We start from the raw sequence: 19,558 nt of genomic DNA on the forward strand, positions 1-19,558 counted from the left end.
ACCCTTGTCCCATCTCTTTGTTTTTAATATATTAGCACTTTCCCCAGAAGGGCTCAGAAAAATGACGTTGCTTAGAATTGTTGCGCTCAGCATAAAGTAAACAAAAAACATCATCTTTGATGATTGAGGAACTCCACCCGTATTTCCTGACTGAATTTTAGATAACTTTAAATTGGGACTGGACTTTAGTGAACCAAGATACCAAATACTGTGGCCTGTAAAAGTTATCTTCACCAATGTTAAAGTCAGCCTCATTTTCTCCAACTTATCCTCACTTTGGCAAGATCAGGTGCAAGTGCACACATAATAAAGATTGGCAGAGTGAAACAAACCTTTTGTGGAATCTGGCCCAGTGCTTCCGCAATCAGATTAGCTTTCTCAGCTGTAAGGTTCTTAACCATCGAGCCCAAAGAAAACACCACAACACCATGCTCTCCAGAACTTTGAACAAATTCTTCTAACTCCTGCAAAACAAACAGCCATTGCTTCAAACAGAGAATGCTAAGAAATCGTTGCGTTATCAAATTATATTCAAGGTGGCCATTTCTTAAACAGCATTACGATATATCATCCTCTAGAGAGCACAGAGCAGGCGAGAGAGAAAATCAGACAAGGAAACATTCTGATGGCACTCTGCCACCTGACACCACATTCCTGATCTCACACCAAAAGTGAGGTTGGGTGTACGAAGGCCAATCACTGCCCCATACCTGGATACACACCAGTAAACTGGAACCTCTGAACACATCACCTTCCCATCAATGGTGTCAATGTGCCAGTTCTGTCATTAAGCCATTTCTTTTTCAATTCAGTCTCTGCTGAAATTTTGCTAAAACTTGTTCCCTGGTGTCCTATGTTAATCTGTTAATTGTGTACCAATTGTTTGATTATATGCAGGTGGAGGGTATTATTTGGGGTCTTACTTGAGCACTTATAAGCAGACACTTACTGGACTGGTGGAGGATGTTGAGTGAGGAGTGAGTAATCAGTAATCATTTTACTCTGTACACTAAATGAGTAAAGATAGGTTCCAACATTATCCTTCCACAACAAGCTTTCTGGAATTTAACATCCTATAAATGGGATGTCCTTAAAAAGAATTTTAAAAAAGCACTGAGTGTACTATCTAGGAACTAGCCACTTGGCCCAAAATTACCACTTCCCTTTCAGTGACATACTGTTATAATATGTATGGAATGTACTATTCCCATGTAGCATATATTGAAATAAAACCCCTCAAGGTATTTCAGTTCAGACTACTTGCCTCAATCACGGCAGCCTTTAGGTTCAAGCAGGACATGACAGCCAAAAAGAACAAAAAGTAAAATGATTACACAAATAAAAAAAATACACATGGTGGTTAATGTCTTTACATTGTCAGACGACCTTGTCATATTTCTGACCTACTACAGAGTGAGGGCGAATTTTATGCAGTTCGCCGCGGCAAATTTGGTGGTGTGCGGGATAATATAATTAGGCGGGAGGTGTTTTTTCGGATTCCCAACAGCAGAATATTTTAGAGGAATTAAGTCCTTGGTGGGTTTGTGGCATTCCAGGGTTCCCCCAGCGGGGCTGCCAGATTGCAACTTTGCATTCATTTTAATAACAAGAGTACTCATTATCATAAGCATAGTTACAATTTAGTCCTACCTGACAGATTAAGTAAACGGCAAGCAATAGTGATACTGAGGTAGTGGATGCATTGGTTTTAATTTTCCAAAGTTCCCTAGATTCTAGAAAGGTCCCACCAGATTGGAAGATAGCAAATGTAACTCCGCTATTCAAGAAAAAAGGAAGACAGAAAGCAGGAAACTACAGGCCTGTTAGCTTAACATCTGTCATAGGGGAAATGCTGGAATCTATTATTAAGGAGGTTATAGCAGGTCATTTAGAAAATCTCAATGCAATCAGGCAGAGTCAACATGCTTTTTGTGAAAGGGAAATCGTGTTTAACTAAATAATTAGAGTTCTTTGAGGAAGTGAAAAAGCAACGTGGATAAAGGGGAACCTGTGAATGTGGTGTACTTGGATTTCTAGAAGGCATCTGACAAGGTGCCACATCGAAGGTTACTAAACAAAATAAGAGCCCATGGTATACGCGTTAACATATCAGCATGGATAGAGGATTGGTTAGCTAACAGGGAACAAACAGTGGGCATAAATGGGTTGTTTTCAGGTTGGCAAGCTGTAACTAGTGGAGTGCCACAGGGATCAGTGCTGGGGCCTCAACTATTTACAATCTATGTCAATGACTTGGATGAAGGGGCAGAATGTACGGTTGCTAAATTTGCTGATGACACAAAGATAGGTAAGGAAGTAAGTTGTGAAGAGGACATAAGGAGTCTGCAAAAGGATATAGACAGGTTAAGTGAGTGGGCAAAGATTTGGCAGATGGAGTATTACACTGGAAAGTGTGAACTTGTCCACTTTGGCTGGAAAAATAGAAAAGCAACATATTATTTAAATGGAGAGAGATTGCAGAACTCTGAGATGCAGAGGGATCTGGGTGTTCTAGTAGACAAAACACAAGAAGTTAGGATGCAGGTACAGTTAGCAATTAAGAAGGCAAATGCAATGTTGTCATTTATTGCAAGGGGAATAGAATATAAAAGTAGAGATGTTTTGCTGCAGTTGTACAAGGCATTGGTGAAACCATATCTAGAAGATTGCATACAGTTTTGGTCTCCTTACTTAAGAAAGGATATAATTGCATTGGAAGTAGTTCAGAGAAGGTTCACTCGACTTATTCCTGGGATGAGAGGGTTATCTTATGAGGAAAGGTTGGACAGGTTGGGTCTGTATTCATTGGAGTTTAGAAGGATGAGAGGTGACCTTATTGAAACATATAAGATCCCGAGGGGACATGACAGGGTGGATGGTGAAAGCATGTTTCCCCTTGTGGGAAAGACTAAAACTAGTATCACAGTTTAAAAATAAGGGGTCTCCCATTTAAGACAGAGACGAGGAGAAATTTTTTCTCTCAGAGGGTCGTTACGCTGTGGAACTCTCTTCCCCGGAGAGCGGTGGAGGCAGGGTCATTGAATGTTTTTAAGGCTGAGGTAGTCAGATTCTTGACAAACAAGTGAGTTAAAGGGTATCGGGGGTAGGCAGGAAAGTGGAGTTGTGTCCACAAATAGATCAGCCATGATCTTATAAAATGGCAGAGCAGGCTCGAGGGGCCGAATGGTGTACGCCTACTCCTAGTTTGTATGTTCATATGTATGTTTGATATTTCCATGCCACCAGGTTCATGAATGTTTCAACGTGACGTGCAATAGTCGGATTTATGCAGTTGAGTCTCAGCACTATGCTCTTCTCTCTTTCACTTAGCTGCTAAACTAATTCCAGCATTGGTATGGATATTTGCCTCCAGGCTTGGCACCAGCAAGGGTGAATCATCTCAGGGGCTGGCAGCGACAGCATTGGTGGGGCTACATGGAGGAGCAGTGCAGGGTAGTTGGGGAGGGAAGGGCAAGGTTGAGTGGGTGCATGGAGGAGCAGGGCAGGGTAGAGTGGAGTGACCAGGTTGTTGAATGGTTGATGTTGATGATGAAGATGCATGTTGTCGGCTGCGGGGGTGGTGAGTGGATTAGATCAGTGCAGTGTGAAGATATTTGGCAAGGGCCTAAAGGAAGGGGTGAGTGCTGTCAACATCGGGGAGCTGTGGGGCAAATTGAGGGTACTGACTAGCAGAGGGAACAGTCACAGTCAATGGGGGAAAAAAGATTCTACAGGGGGGAAGGTCACGAGTAATGGGGTGGGTATTTGGCAACTTCATAAGGAGGGAAATGGGACTCAACAACAATGGACAGTGCGATGTAAGGAGGTTCAAGGATAAGAGTCAGCATGTCGATAGTAACGGGAGTAGGGGGGAGTCTCAATGGTAATAGAGAGAAGGGTAACAGGAACATTGGGTGGGTCAAGGATAACAGGTTCAAGCTGCAGGGTTGCAGGAGAGGTTGGAAGGTGGGGAGACTTGCTCTGAATTCTATGTGCACATTTTGTCCAATAATACTGGAAACCACGTGGACATTCAAAGATTGCAAGGAGAGTGTGAGGAGGCAAACAACAGTGGGTGTCTCTTCTATCTGGCTGCAATTTGAAGGCAGATATCAGGGAGCTGTTCATTGCCTCGATGTTTCAGCTCACTAGCAACAGAGGGCTCAACAACCACGCTCTGCTTATTTATTGTTCAGAAAAGCCGCAGCGACATGGGTCTCATACACCCAATTTGTCTAGTACCACAGGGAAAAGAACAAAGAGAGAGACTAAGGAGGGCTCTTTTCCCTCAAATCATGATACCTGAGTGGCAGCAACAGGCAGAACAGGAAAACGAAGACGCTCCAAATGATAACATTGAGGAACAGCCTTATCGAAGATGGGCACTGGCATGTCATTGCATCCTCAGGACAAGGACAAATTACCTTCAAATGTCAGAGACACAATGCCAGAGATGCCTAAGGATGTCACGTGAAATGGTCACAGAAATTTATAGGATCTTGCAACATGACATGCAACCCCTCGACTTCAGTGGGAATCCCATGTCAGTTGCCCTTAAGGTGACTGCTGCACTCAATTTTTTTCTCCAGCGGCTCCTTCCAGGGATCCACAGGCAACATACGTGGTATCTTGCAGTCTGCGACCCATAGGTGCATCAAAGAGGTGATCAATGCCCTTTTTCGACATGCCAATGATTTCATCTACTTACCTGTAAACGAGGACAGCCAGGCAACAAGGTCTGCGGCCTTCAGCATCATCGCTGCCTTCCCTAGAGTACAAGGGGTGATCAACTGTACTCATGTAGCCATTAGAGCTCCCTGGGACCAGCCTGCTGTCTTTGTCCATCATAAAGGCTTCCACTCTTTAAATGTACAGCTGGTTTGTGATCACAGGAAAAGAAGCATGCATGTTTGTGCACGCTTCCCAGGGAGTGTCATGATTCCTACTTTTTGCGGAATTCTCAGCTGCCAGCAGTTTTTGAGGAACCAGCCGAAGTGGACGGATGGATCCTAGGCGACAAGGGTTACCCATTTTGGTCATGGTTGATAACACCAGTACATCATCCCTAAAGCTCTGCTGAAGAAAGGTACAATGTTGCTCACATGTCCATCACAGCCATCATTGAGCACACCATTGGCACGCTGAAAATGCAATTCCATTGCCTTGAACTGTCTGGGGAGGCTCTTCAATACGCACCACAGAGGGTGCCACAAATAATCGTTGTCTGCTGTGCTTTGCGCAACCTTGCAATTAGATGCAGCAACATTCTGCAGGTGGTGGAACACCAGTCCTCCTCAGATGAGGATGACTATAAAGAGGGTTAGGAGGAGGACAACAATGACAACGAAGCCATCATCAATATGAGGGCCATGGTTTCAGCCAACAATAAGCCACATCATCAAGGAATGTTGGGAGGAGAAACATAATTCCCCACAAAAATTCCCTTTTGCATGAGGTGTCATTCATCTCTGCAAACTTAACGAAGCATTGCTGCATTTTCATGTGATTCGCAACTGAAATTTATTTATTTCGAGATACAGCACTGAAACAGGCCCTTCGGCCCACCGAGTCTGTGCCGACCAACAACCACCCATTTATACTAACTCTACAGTAATCCCATATTCCCTACCACCTACCTACACCAGGGGCAATTTACAATGGCCAATTTACCTATCAACCTGCAAATCTTTGGCTGTGGGAGGCAACCGGAGCACCCGACGAAAACCCACGCAGACACAGGAAGAACTTGCAAACTCCGCACAGGCAGTACCCAGAATCGAACGCGGGTCTCTGGAGCTGTGAGGCTGCAGTGCTAACCACTACGCCACTGTGCCATCCAGGGGCTACGATGAATGCAACTATGCACCACTGCAAGCAGTGTTAAGTTATAACCATAGAAAACAAAGGTAAGGGATGACTGTATTGGGAAAGGTTTTCAATCATCAATCGGAAACTAGCCATCATTGAAGAATGAAGCCTCAATTCCAATGAGATATGGACGCTGGACATTTCCTGAGATGCTTTGCAAACATCATTGCGTTCCTGCCATAGGCCTCCAAAAAACTCCTTTGTATCCGTCTGTAACCAAGCAAATCATTACCGCGAGTGGATCAAATTTTGCATGAAATAAAAATATTTTAATACATTTTTGCAATCGTGACAATTAGTACAGCACCCCTGCCACCTTCATGATCAAAACTGTTTTAGTTTCCTTTATTTCCCACTTTGGCTGGGTGCTACCCTGACATTAGCAGCTGAGATGGAGGCAGTCGGCTCAGTGCGCTGCCCTGTAGCTGTGGCTGACCATGGCAGGCGTCCTCTGGCGGAACGGGGCCTTGTTGGCTCCATCCTACTGGGGGTCTGTAGCCCTGATGCTTGAGTATCCCCCATGTGCTCGCCTGCTGGATGTAAGGGGGTCAATGTAGGAGGGGAGGACGAGATGCCGCTTACCCTGGGGGTGTCCAAAGAAGAAGGCCCCAGGCAGCTGCCACACGCGCCTCTTCCATCTGTGAGCACAATGGCACCTGCCTGTCTCCCTGAGGGGAAGGAGCACCAGGAGGGAGGTCCAGATTCCTCATCCCCCTCTCGCTTAGACTCAGCTGCATGGAGCCCAACGCAACAGCGATGGAGTGCAGGGCAGATCACTTATGGCTTGAGTGCTCGACCACTCACCATGGAGCTTGCCAAACTCTCAACTGAGCATTAATTGAGGTGTACAAAATCATGAGGGGCCTAGATAGAATACACAGGAAGGGCCTGATTCCCCTAGCGGAGAGGTCAATAACCAGGGGGCACAGATTTAAGATGATTGGTAGAAGGATTAGAGGGGACACGAGGAAAAACCTTTTCACCCAGAAGCTGGTGGGTGTCTGGAATTCACTGCCAGAAATGGTGGTGGAGGTAGAAACCCTCAACTCATTTAAAAGGTACCTGGACATGCACCTGAAGTGCTGTAACTTGCAAGGCTACGGACCAGGTGCGCTAGATTTTTCGGCCGGCGCAGACACGATGGGCTGAATGGCCTCCTCTTGTGCTGTAATTTTTCTATAGTTCCATGGAAGCCATATAGGGCGGCACAGTGGCGCAGTGGTTAGCACCGCAGCCTCACAGCTCCAGCGACCCGGGTTCGATTCTGGGTACTGCCTGTGTGGAGTTTGCAAGTTCTCCCTGTGTCTGTGTGGGTTTCCTCCGGGTGCTCCGGTTTCCTCCCACCTCCAAAAGACTTGCAGGTTGATAGGTAAATTGGCCATTGTAAAATTGCCCCTAGTGTAGGTAGGTGGTAGGAGAATAGTGGGGATGTGGTAGAGAATATGGGGTTAGTGTAGGGTTAGTATAAATGGGTGGTTGTTGGTCGGCATAGACTCGGTGGGCCGAAGGGCCTGTTTCAGTGCTGTATCTCTAAATAAAAAAAAAATAAATAAAAATAAAATACACTCAAATGTCTGGGACATGGCAGACATCATGGGTTGTATGGACTCCTCCATGGCACACGCAAAGCCATGCATGACCTCAGGCATCTCCGACGTATTTTCCACATGGCTTTGCTGCACACCCAGTTGACTTCTCATAGCAACAAACAGAGAATCATCATGAGCGTGGGGCTGAGCAGAGGCCTGGTCTCCAGCAGTCCTCCGATTGTCAGGGGACCCAGCTGACACATGCTCCCTCAGCTGCTGGGACATGTCTGTGTCGTGCACACCAGCTTCTGACCCAGATTCTAATGTTAAACCCCTGTGGACTGTGTGGATGTATCTGCGCTGGCAGAGGTGGAAGAAAAGTCAGGTGATGGTGCATCCTCTGGGGCATTAGCTTCAGCTTCCTCCCCAGAGGAGCTTTCTTGGGCCTCGTGGTACTCTGTGACTCGAGTGTGGGCACCTGTAATGGAGACACAAACGGCTGCATTTGCTGACAACGCAACCACTAGGTGGCACTGTACTGGCACATGCGCAAATCCAGCCTGTTCCACTTAAACGTCACAGTCTGCGAAATTAAGGCAGCTGCCAGGACTAAAGATGGCACTGCTCAAATAATCACAGAATGACAAAGTAAACCTATGGCGGCACAGAATAGAAATCTAAAGTACAGCATCTCTGTCAGTGCTGCAGAATTCTAATCGTTTTCAGTGCCATTCCGCTCTGGCCGCTCGCTCTCTGCCCCCTGCTTCTTTCCCGCACCGCCCTAAGAAGCAAGGCGATGTAGGAGCACGTGGCAGAGAGAAGCGGCGTCGCCTTGAGCTAGCGTCTGGAGGGATGGGGGAGAGAGCGGGTGGCGGGGGGAGAGAGCGGGTGGCAGGGGGTGGGAGAGGCGGGGTAGGGAATGGAGCGGAGTGGCTGGAGAGAGCGGCGGGGTAGGGGAGGGAGAGAGAGCGGTGGGGTTGGGGGGGGGAGCGGAGCCGGACAGGCGCGTTGCACGAAGATGTACACGTTATGTGATGACGTTGTCGGCGCATGCGCTAACCAGTCCTGGCAAGTCGGAACGCCGTGCACACGCAGAGAGCAGGAGCCCATCTGCGCATGTGCGCATTTTGACACAGCCTGTTGACGTCAGCGGCCGGCTGCGTGGTCAGGAATCACTTTGATTTTTTGTATCTGTGGCGATCATGGGACTCGGGGCAGTAACAGAAGGTTCCACCAATGAACGTCCACCGTCTCCGCCTGATCCCATGTGTCCCCCCTGCCTGTTGCCACATGGCTAATTTAAATACAAAATCGAGTGGGAAACAGGATTTGTGGTGGGGAGCAGAAGATACGACAACTTCTGGCCCTGCCATCAGGAACGCAAGGGCACTCATAAGATTCTACCCGGTGTCTTTCTCTCCTCCAAATGTCTCCCCTTTTCTCCAACATTCATTGATAACTGGCTGATTGAGATAGCAACGAGTTCAGAGAGGGTGTGAGAAGACAGCACATGGCTTAAATGGGTACCATTACTTTTCATGAAGAAAAAGTGCTTCACAAAAATTTTACTCTTTGCTTAGAATCACAACATGATGGTGTAAGTCTTATTGAAATGTATCTTAGATCACTTGCATCTGATTTTATGGTGATGAAAAACAGCAGGCACCACACAGCGTTGGAACAGTAATGCGTTGCAAAGTTGAAGGTACAGTCTGAACCCCAATTCTCAACAGTTCCAAATCCGAGTTATGTTGGATAGGAGGTCTGGGCAGAGAGCTTGGGGTGTGGGGGAGGTGAAGGGAAATTCAGATGGCAATACTATTGCACGTTCACTACTGCAAGCATTCTCGTAGCTAAAGAGGGCACTTGCAGGCAAATAGAGCAGACTGCCTACCCTATTCAGACTTGAAGTATAGGCCTAATAGGTCGTAGGAAGAGAAAACTGGCTACATTTTCTACATTACATCAGTGACTACATTTCAAAAGTATTAAACTGTCTGTGAAGTGCTTTGGGCATCCTGAAGTAGTGAAAGGCACTATATAAATACAAGTCTTTCTTTCTACCATAACCAGAAATAGGACAGGGCTTTGGCCCAGCCACATTCATAAACAAAATCCGCAAATATTTTTTCAATGAGGGCAGTGCCTTTCTACAATGAATGTTCATTGAATAGTGTGAATACTCTGCCTGCATCCTGACTGGATGAAATTACACAATCCAGACAGAATGCTGGGTGATCAGTATCCAATTATACCTTGGGAAAACACCCCCACAGGGGTACTGCATTCTTTTATTTATTGTTATGGTTCTGCTTATTTGGTGTGATAAATGCAGCTTCTATTGTTTCTTCAGTCTTACCTGAGGCAGGGGATTTGCTGGTCGACAATGAAGCCCTCCTACAAAAATGAAGTTGGGCAGAAGGGGGCGGGGAAATTCAAAATCCCAAAAGGTCCGAATCAGCCAAAGCTCAGCCTTGCCCATTGTTTCACAGAATGTTGTTGGTTCACCTTTATCAAAAGCAGAACAAAAGGGAAATTATAGCAAATGAGTGTGTGCGTGATATGAACTATTTTTCAGAGAACTATTATTAGTAACATTATCTCCAGTAAGGTTAAATCATTTCAGCTATTTTATCCTGCGTATCTCAGGGGCAAAATACACTTATGAATGCTATACAATGTAGGCTCAACAAAAGCACCCATTTGACTTTTGTGTCTGTCCCACTCTTTGTTCAAGCAATCCAAAAACATATCATATTGACCTGCTCTCTCCCCAGCCTTGAATCATTCTCTGCTCCAAAGATTTATCAATTTTCCTTGAAATGTTACAATGCAATCTGCCTCAATTGCTTTCTATGGCAAAGTGGCAAAGCATTCTAAACTTCAACAATCTTCTGCATGAAAATTTTTCTCGTAAGCATTCACCTCTTTCTCAATGTGAACATTTTAAATTGATGACTCTTCATCACTGACTCCCCAAGCAGTAAATAAAACCCTTCATCTTTTCACTCTATAAAACTCTATATCATTTTAAAACCCTCTATTAATTCTACGGTTAGCCTGCTTGCTCCAATGGAAAGAGTTCCAATATTTCAACTCCCTCCTCATAAATATATTTTATCATCCCTCGTATAATCCTGATGACTCGATTCTGCACCTTTTCTATGGTTTTAAAGTCCTTCCTGTAATGGGACTCCCAAAACTGCAACGCTACTGTAACCGTGATCTAATTAATGTTTTTAATAAATCTATCATTACCTCTTTACTTTTGTACGCTATGCCCCTATTTATAAAACCAAAAATTCTATTGGCCCTTTTATGACTTTACCCGCACCTGCAATTCTTACCTGCACTGCATTCAAATCCTACATTTCTCTGTTCATCCACACCGTTCACTGTTTTTCCATTGAGTGTATACACCATTTCCTTTTTTCTATCCTCTCAAAATGTACCACACATTTATTTAGATTAAATCACATCTGCTACCTGTCTGCTCAATTCACCTAACCTGTCTCTGTCTACCTGAAGTCTTCAAACATCCAGCTCATTGTTTGCCAACCCTCCTACTGTGCGTTCCCAACTCCAAATCGGATATATACTCCAAGAACAAAAGTGGGGACAACAGTGACCCATTTCAAACATTTCTCCAGCCTAAGCAGCAACGATTTACCATAACTCTATTTCCAGTTCATCAACCAGCTTTCTAACCACTCTATTATATTTCCTCATACCATATGCCTGAATTTTTCTAATAACCCCCCTGATGAGACATCTTACAGACATCAGTACATTGCAAAATATCCTGTATTATGGGGCCTGGTTGTCATAAAACATTGTCTGTCTAGAAACACTCCTCCAGGTCTCCTCCTTACAGAGCTCTTTCCATATAATTCAGCAATATGGTTTAGGTAATAAGACATTGGCTCCCTCTGGTGCAGTCGAAACAGAGCTCTGAAAAATATTGCACAGAATCTGAAACACAGGCCCCTGAAATTTACTTAGGATTTTCCCAGTCTTAACATCTCTGGGTACAGATGGGTACAGAGAAAATATCTTAGTCTGTCTGTTGTCTTGCATCCTCAGGTAGGTCCCAACTCAAGTCTCACACATGGAATTATGCTGGGGTGGGAGTGGGGTAGGGACCACCTGCACCCATTGAACACAAGTGCCTGCATTTGGGAACTAACAGCAAATGTCATACACTATGTGTTCACAAGAAATGTTCTAGACCTCTCCTGTTTGAAATCATGATATGCAATATTAGACAATTCCTACTGTAATGATGAAAAATAGCCTTTAATATTAGCTAAAACATTGGCATTAAGAGTTAGAAATTCCTCCGGGCGCTATTTAATGCATTATTTAATGGACTTGTGCAAAATTCTCTTGTCTGATTAATGACCATTAAAATATCAGACAAAGTAATTTCTACTTTATGTATCACCAGGAATGAATCAGATGCATTCGAGGATACTGAGGGAACTATGGGTGGAAAGTGCGGAGGCACTGGCCATAATCTTCCAATCCTCCTTAGATATACTAGTGGTGCCGGAGGACTGAAGAATTCCAAATATTACACCTTTGTTCAAAAAAGGGTATAAAGATAAACGCAGCAACTACAGGCCAATCAGTTAAATCTCAGTAATGGGAAATCTTTAAGAAATTATCATCCAAGACACCTGGACAAATGTGGATTAATTAAGGCAAGCTAGCATAGATTTGTTAAGGGAAAATCATGTTTAACTAATTTGATTGAATTCTTTGATGAGGTAATAGAGAGGGTTGATGAGGGTAATGCGGTTGGTGTGGTATACGTGGACTTCCAAAAGGCATTTGTATTGGCCAAAAGTATTCCAAGAGGTGAGGTGAGAGTGACTGCCCTTGACATCAAGGCAGCATTTGACCGAGTATGGCATCAAGGAGCCCTAGCAAAACTGAGGTCAATGGAAATCAGGGGGGGAAACCCTCCGCTGGCTGGAGTCATACCTAGCGCAAAGGGAGATGGTTGTGGTTGTTGGAGGTCAATCATCTGAGCTCCAGGACATCACTGCAGGAGTTCCTCAGGGTAGAGTCCTAGGCCCAACCATCTTCAGCTGCTTCATCAATGACCTTCCTTCAATCATAAGGTCAGAAGTGGGGATGTTCGCTGATGATTGCACAATGTTCAGCACCACTCGTGACTCCTCAGATACTGAAGCAGTCCGTGTAGAAATGCAGCAAGACCTGGACAATATCCAGGCTTGGGCTGATAAGTGGCAAGTAACATTTGCGCCACACAAGTACCAGGCAATGACCATCTCCAACAAGAGAGAATCTAACCACCTCCCCTTGACATTCAACGGCATTACCATCGTTGAATCCCCCCTATCAACATCCTAGGGGCTACCATCTACAAGGCACAAGTCAGGAGTATGATGGAATACTCTCCACTTGCCTGGATGGGTGCAGCTCCAACAACATTCAAGAAGCTCGACACCATCCAGGACAAAGCAGCCTGCTTGATTGGCACGCCATCTACAAACATTCCCTCCCTCCACCACCGACGCACAGTGGCAGCAGTGTGTACCATCTACAAGATGCACTGCAGCAATGCACCAAGGCTCCTTAGACAGCACCTTCCAAACCCGCAACCTCTACCAACTAGAGGGACAAGGGGAGCAAATGCATGGGAACACCACCACCTGCAACTTCCCCTCCAAGTCACACACCATCCTGACTTGGAACTATATCGCCGTTCCTTCACTGTCGCTGGGCCAAAATCCTGGAACTCCCTTCCTAACAGCACTGTGGGTGTACCTACCCCAAATGGACTGCAGCGGTTCAAGAAGGCAGCTCACCACCACCTCCTCAAGGGCAATTAGGGATGGGCAATAAATGCTGGCCTAGCCAGCGATGCCCACATCCCTGAATGAATTAAAAAAAATTTTTATAAAGTGCCACATTAACAGGCTTGTCAACAAAGCTGAAGCAGTAGGAGCACGGATACAAAGTTGGCTGAGTGACAGGAGAGTAGCGATGAACAGATGTTTTTCAGACTGGAGGAAGGTATATAGTGGCGTTCTCAGCTTTATTACTCCTGTTTTTCTTGATCTATATTAATGAACTAGCATTGGGTGTGCAGGGCACATTTTTGAAATTTGCAGATGACACAAAACCTGGAGGTGTTGTGAGCTGCGAGGAGGATAGTGATAGATTTCGAGAGGACATAGACAGGCTGGTGGAGAGGCAATATAAGATAAAGGATACAATTCCAAAGGGGGTGCAGGAGCAGAGGGACCTGGGGGTATATGTGCACAAATCATTGAAGTTGGCAGGACAGGTTGAGAGAGTGGTTAAAAAGGCATTCGGGATCCTGGGCTTTATAAATAGAGGCATGGAAGTTATGGTGAACCTTTCTAAGACACTAGCTCGGCTTCAATTAGAGTATTATACCCAATTCTGGGCACCACACTAGAAGGATGTGAAGGCATTTGACAGGGTGCAGAAAAGATTTATAAGAATGGTTCCAGGGATGAGGGACTTCAGTTACATGGACAGATTGGAGAAGCTGGGGCTGTTTTCCTTAGAGAAAAGGTTGAGAGGAGATTTGATAGACGAGTAAGGTAACGTATAAATGACTGCTGGAGTTGAACAGTGTCAGGAGTCTTCAGGAAAACAACAGAACTTGGGAGAAAATCTGAACAAGTTTGTTCAAAGAATGGAGCTAAGAATATCTAAAACAAAAACATACTTTAGGTGGAGAGCAATTATTACAAAAGCAATTGAACTAGAGATTGTGCATGATCTTCCAAGCTCGGGGTGTAGTTCACCTTCCCCCATATTTCTGAAAGTTCTACATTGATCATTAAGAGACTGAAGTTTACATTGATTAACTTAAGATAATGCCCTGGAACTATCTGAGGCCCTGACCTGTTGGAGTTAAGTGCAGCAGAGAGGAAGGCCCTCACTCAAAGCCAGGATTGAGGATTATTTGCATAGCCAGGCAGGCCACCAAGTACTGTTTATACCCTTCCAAGGCACAGCTGGATCCTACCAAAGACCAACTGGACTGAAAGGTAATATTTTTTTTTACAACTCTGTGGATTGTATTGGGTCACTCTGACTAAAGAAGTTCACCTCTAGGACCAATTAAGCTACACTAGTAAATTTTTGAAGCTTTCAGTATGCCTCAAAGGGACTTTGCTGAGGTCTCCACTGAGGTCCTAAAGGGAGTAATACCCTGGAGATGCCCATGAACTTCCTCCATAATACCCTCTTGACATGGAGAAGGAAAGCCCTCCAGTCCCCAAAGACTGGAATTTTAAGGCTCAGTCGCAAATTTGGTTGACTATATATTAGCTGCAGCATTTGCTCACTAAGTAACTCTGATTTCATTGGTTCCAAATCACTTTGGGTCTTCCTGAGGGTGTGAAAGGTGCTTTCATGCCTAAGGGTGTGTATGCTTTTCCAGTGCCTCATCTATTTGTTCTGTTCCTTTCTAAATGCTCTTCATCGGTGATATATTCCAGCATTGACAGCGGGTCCACACCCAGGCCTCATGCAATAAAATGAAATTTCAACCCTTTTTGCTCCAGTAAGAGAAACTGTCCAAACTCACCTAAAGCTTCACTGTAATATGTGTCCCAGTCATGCCAGAACCACTTGCTCATCAGGCTGTACATGTGCGAGTAAAGGACATTTTGAAATCTCTCAGCAAATACCATTTTATCAGAAAACTCTGACAGAGTAACAGGTACATAGGAAGGAGGAGCTGGGATTTGTCCACAGAGCCTCTCCATTGCAGATCCAAAGGAAAATCTCAGCGTGTACATGAAGGGAATTCCCAGCTTTACAGCCAGAAGATCACCACAAGGATTTACAGGATCAGCCAGTAGGGCTTTAAACTTTGATTCTTTCAGTTTTTTTATTACTTTGTGGTTCTTTATTATTCCATCACAGATCTGTTTGTTCAGTTTTGTTGCAGTTGCGATGATTGCTGTAAATTTTCTGTATCCGCCCCAGTAGGATAATTGAGGTTTCTCATAGATCCAGAATTGCAGAAAGCTATTTAAAAAATCTGCATAAGTCTCACTCGTAAAAGGTACTTCAAATACTTCAAATGTTGTGGGTGAGGGCTCAGAATAGTTTATGTAAAGTGCAGCTGTATGTACAACCACGGTAACATTATGACCCCTCTCGATCAGTTCCTCAATGATGGGTTTTAGATTAATCCAGTGACTGCCTTCTGCAGGCCAGATCAGCACATTCTCGCCAGTAGCCCGCTGAAGAAAGAAAAACACTGCAAACAGATGCCTGAGCTGCGTCATGTCCATTGGGAATGGTGTAGAATCATAGATTTACAATGCCTCCGTGAATTACAACTTTACATATATCCCAGAAAGCTCCTCGTATCAGTATGGGTCAGAACGAATCAAATCAATTTACCGAAAGGATACTGAACCTTCGGGACACAAAGTTCAGTTGTGTAATAAAGTGGCAGCAAATTCAAAACCCCGGACTAGATTCAGAAATGCAGTGATTGGAAACAGGATTTATTATTCACTACCTGATACCAAAGTGAAATCTGTATCATTAAAAGCCTGATGTCTGGTGGGTGTGGGAAAAGAATGAACTAGGGCTTAGAAATATATAAATGCAAAGCTTTCTTTCTTAATATAACACCTTTCACAACCTTAGGAGTGTGAGAAACGTAGCCCACTTAATAATAATTTACACCAAGTCAAACTCTGAAGAAGTAAGTTTATTTAACGTTCTTGCAAGATCGGGTGTCCTACAAGCAGGCACACCGATCAACATATTCAGTTCATGTTTATACAATACAAATCCATTTGTCCACGCCTTTATTTTACATTATTGGTTATAACGTATTATGACACTAACCTATCCTATGGTTGCTACAGTCTCCTCCTCTGTTTACTTCTCTCCCTACTCTAACTTTCTAACCCCTGACTCTTGTTTTTGTTTTACCTTATTTGGCTCTCCATTCTTTTGCAAGCCTCCTGTGTGTGTGTTAACTTGCAGCTGTCAGTTACTCATTCACTACATCCTTTGTTCTAACTCTTGCTGTTTTTCTTTTCTCTGCATAAGCACAATTTTTAACTGCCGTACTGTCTCAAGGTCTTTACTCACATCCCCTTATCAGTTCCCTTGTTCAGTGATTTCATTATGTTGTGTAGAAATGACTTCTTGGTAATTTTCCACAAGCTGTAGAAACAACATTTCAGTATTTTTTATTCTCACAGGAGGTCCCAAATCAGGACTGTGATAAACCCCATTAAATGGTGTACCTCAACTTCTAAAAGGTTTTTCATAATGTTCCATATGAAAGACTATTAATTAAACTCAAACCCATGACAAATCAGGATAAACCTTGGGAATATGAAAAAACAATGACTGGCAGCATCTAAATAGCAATTTCCATGTCCTCAGGATAATCCAAAGTGCTTCACATCCAATTAGGTAGCTTTGAAGTACAGTTGTAATGTAGGAAACCCAGCAGTCAATTTACATGCAACAAGTTGAGGGATTAATGTTGGCGAGGACACTGGCAGAAACTTCCCTACTCTTCTTCAAATAGTGCCATGGAATCATTTACATCCACCTAAGATGGCAGATTAAATTCTGTTTAGAGTCTCATCCAAAAGACAGAGTCTCAGACAGTGCAGCACTGCCTCAGTACTCCACTGGTGTCACCCTAGATTATGTACTTCAGTTCTCTGGAGTGGGACTTGAACTCACAATCTTCTGGTTCAGAGATGAGAGTGTGACCACTGAGCCACGGCTGACACTTACCTGTAGGGCAAAAAAATTGTGAATCTCTGAAATGTCCCATTGATTTTTAAAAAAGGAATCATAAACTATAATCTGTTGAGAAAACCAGAATGATTAGCTCAAAAGCCATATTAACTGTAAAACAACCAACCAGAACAAAACCAATGAACAACGGTTAACCTCCACAATTTGTGCAAATTACTTTAAGTGTCCACATTGGCCACTCAGATGCCCTGCTGCATACATCTAGAAAGAATTTAAACAACTTTGGAGAAACGATGAACTAAACTTACTGATACAAGGTTGCAAGTCACTCAAACAACTTCTTTCCACATGGGGCAGCCATCTCTTAGAGGCTGAAGTTGACAATAGAAAAGACATTTTTCTTGCAGTGTACACTGGAAGTTGAAGTCCTGTGACTCTGATAGATTCTGAATCAAGAAAATTTTAGTTTCTATCCTTAAAGTGGGCTCCATAGAATAGAATTATAGAATGGTTACAGTACAGAAAGAGGCCACTTGGCCCGTCGTGTCTGTGCCAGCTCTCTGCAAGAGCAAATAAGCTAGTCCCACATTCCCGCCCTTTTCCCTATAGCCCTGCAAATCTTTTACTTTTCAGATAGTTATCCAATTCTCTTTTGAAAGCCACGTTTGACCCTGCCTCCACCACACTCTCAGATCCTAACAAATTGATGCGTAAAAAATATTTTCCCTCATGCAGCCTTTGGTTCTTCTGCCATTCACCTTACATTGGTGTCCTCTGGTTCTCAGCCCTTCTGCCAATGGGAACAGTTTCTCCCAATCTAATCTGTCCAGACCCCTCATAAATTTAAACGCCCTGATTAAATCTCCCCTTAACCTTCTCTTCTCTAAGGAGAACAACCCCAGCTTCTCTAATCTATCCATGTAATGAAGTCCTTCATCCTTGGAACCATTCTTATAAATTTAAACGCCCTGATTAAATCTCCCCTTAACCTTCTCTTCTCTAAGGAGAACAACCCCAGCTTCTCTAATCTATCCATGTAATGAAGTCCTTCATCCTTGGAACCATTCTTATAAATTTTTTCTGTACCCTGTCAAATGCCTTCACATCCACCCCGAAGTGTGGTGCCCAGGATTAAACACAATAATCCAGTTAAGGTCAAACCAGTGTTTTATAAAGTTTCATCATAACTTCCTAGCTTTTGTACTCTACACCTCTAGTTATAAAGCCCAGGATCCCGAATGCCTTTTTAACCACTTTCTCAACCTGCCCTGTCACCTACAATGATTTGTGCATATATACCCCCAGGTCCCTCTATTCCTATACCTGCTTTAGAATTGTATCCTTTATTTTATATTGCCTCTCCTCGTTCTTCCTACCAAAATGTATTGCTTTACACTTTGCCGCATTAAATTTCATCTATCACGTGACTGCCCATTCCACCAGCCTGTCCATCTCCTCTTGAAGTCTATCCTCTATCCTCCAATACTTCCAAGTTTTGTGTCATCAGCAAATTTTGAAATTGTGCCCTGCACACCCAAATCTTGGTCATTCTTATAGGTCAAGAAAAGCAGTGGTCCTAGAACTTACCCCTGGGGAACCCCATGGAATAAAAGTGACAGTGGCAGCATGGATATGAAGTTGACTGAATGACAGGAAAAAGAGAGTAGTGGTGAACAGTTGTTTATCGGACTGGAGGAAGGTATACCTCTATATTCAATCTGGTTTTCACTTGTATTATCAAACTGACATCTGTCAAATGGCCTGTTTTTGAGTTTCATCTTATTCTCTCAGCACCACAGCTCCAGCGACCCGGGTTCGGTTCTGGGTACTGCCTGTGTGGAGTTTTCAAGTTCTCCCTGTGACCGCGTGGGTTTATGCCGGGTGCTCTGGTTTCCTCCCACAGCCAAAGACTTGCAGGTTGATGGGTAAATTGGCCATTGTAAATTGCCCCTAGTATAGGTAGGTGGTAGGATAATGATGGGGATGTGGTCGGGAATATGGGATTAATGTAGGATTAGCATAAATGGGTGGTTGTTGGTCGGCACAGACTTGATGGGCCAAAGGGCCTGTTTCAGTGCTGTATCTCTCTATGACTCTATCCTCTCTATCATCCAGCGAGCTCTGGATTTGTTTATCGTACCGTTTCCCCCTCATGGGAATGTACCTCAACTGTACCTGAACCATCTACTCCTTAAAGGCTCTGTTACAATTTTGCCTGCCAATTTTTGATTCTACCTGGGTCAGATCTGTTCTCACCCCAATTAATTATTTTTCCTCTAAACTGTTCCTTGTTCTTTTCCATTGCTAACCTGAACCTTATGATATTATGATCATTGTCCCCTAAATGTTCCCCTACTGACACTTGATCCACTTGACCAACCTTATTCCCCAGAACTAGGTCCAGC

The 19,558-nt window shown here is 44.0% G+C and overlaps 1 protein-coding gene across 6 annotated transcripts in view; it reads right to left on the reverse strand.

The window, feature by feature from the left end:
* ugt2a5 (UDP glucuronosyltransferase 2 family, polypeptide A5) overlaps window positions 1-19,558 on the reverse strand; it is a 131,999-nt gene that overhangs the window by 51,879 nt on the left and 60,562 nt on the right. For 4 of the 6 annotated variants that reach the window (XM_068030455.1, XM_068030458.1, XM_068030457.1 and 1 more), the window contains 2 exons: window positions 9,757-9,905; window positions 333-464 (listed from right to left, as the gene is read on the reverse strand). In XM_068030455.1, coding sequence (XP_067886556.1) covers window positions 333-464; window positions 9,757-9,879 — 255 coding nt within the window. In that variant the 5' untranslated portion in view covers window positions 9,880-9,905. Of the gene's footprint in view, window positions 1-332; window positions 465-9,756; window positions 9,906-14,994; window positions 15,846-19,558 lie in introns of those variants that run through there. The other 2 variants (XR_010974936.1, XM_068030456.1) reach the window with 2 other exon arrangements.

The sequence above is a fragment of the Heterodontus francisci genome, chromosome 4 (genome assembly GCF_036365525.1).
Source record: "Heterodontus francisci isolate sHetFra1 chromosome 4, sHetFra1.hap1, whole genome shotgun sequence".
Classification (NCBI taxonomy): Eukaryota; Metazoa; Chordata; class Chondrichthyes; order Heterodontiformes; family Heterodontidae; genus Heterodontus; species Heterodontus francisci.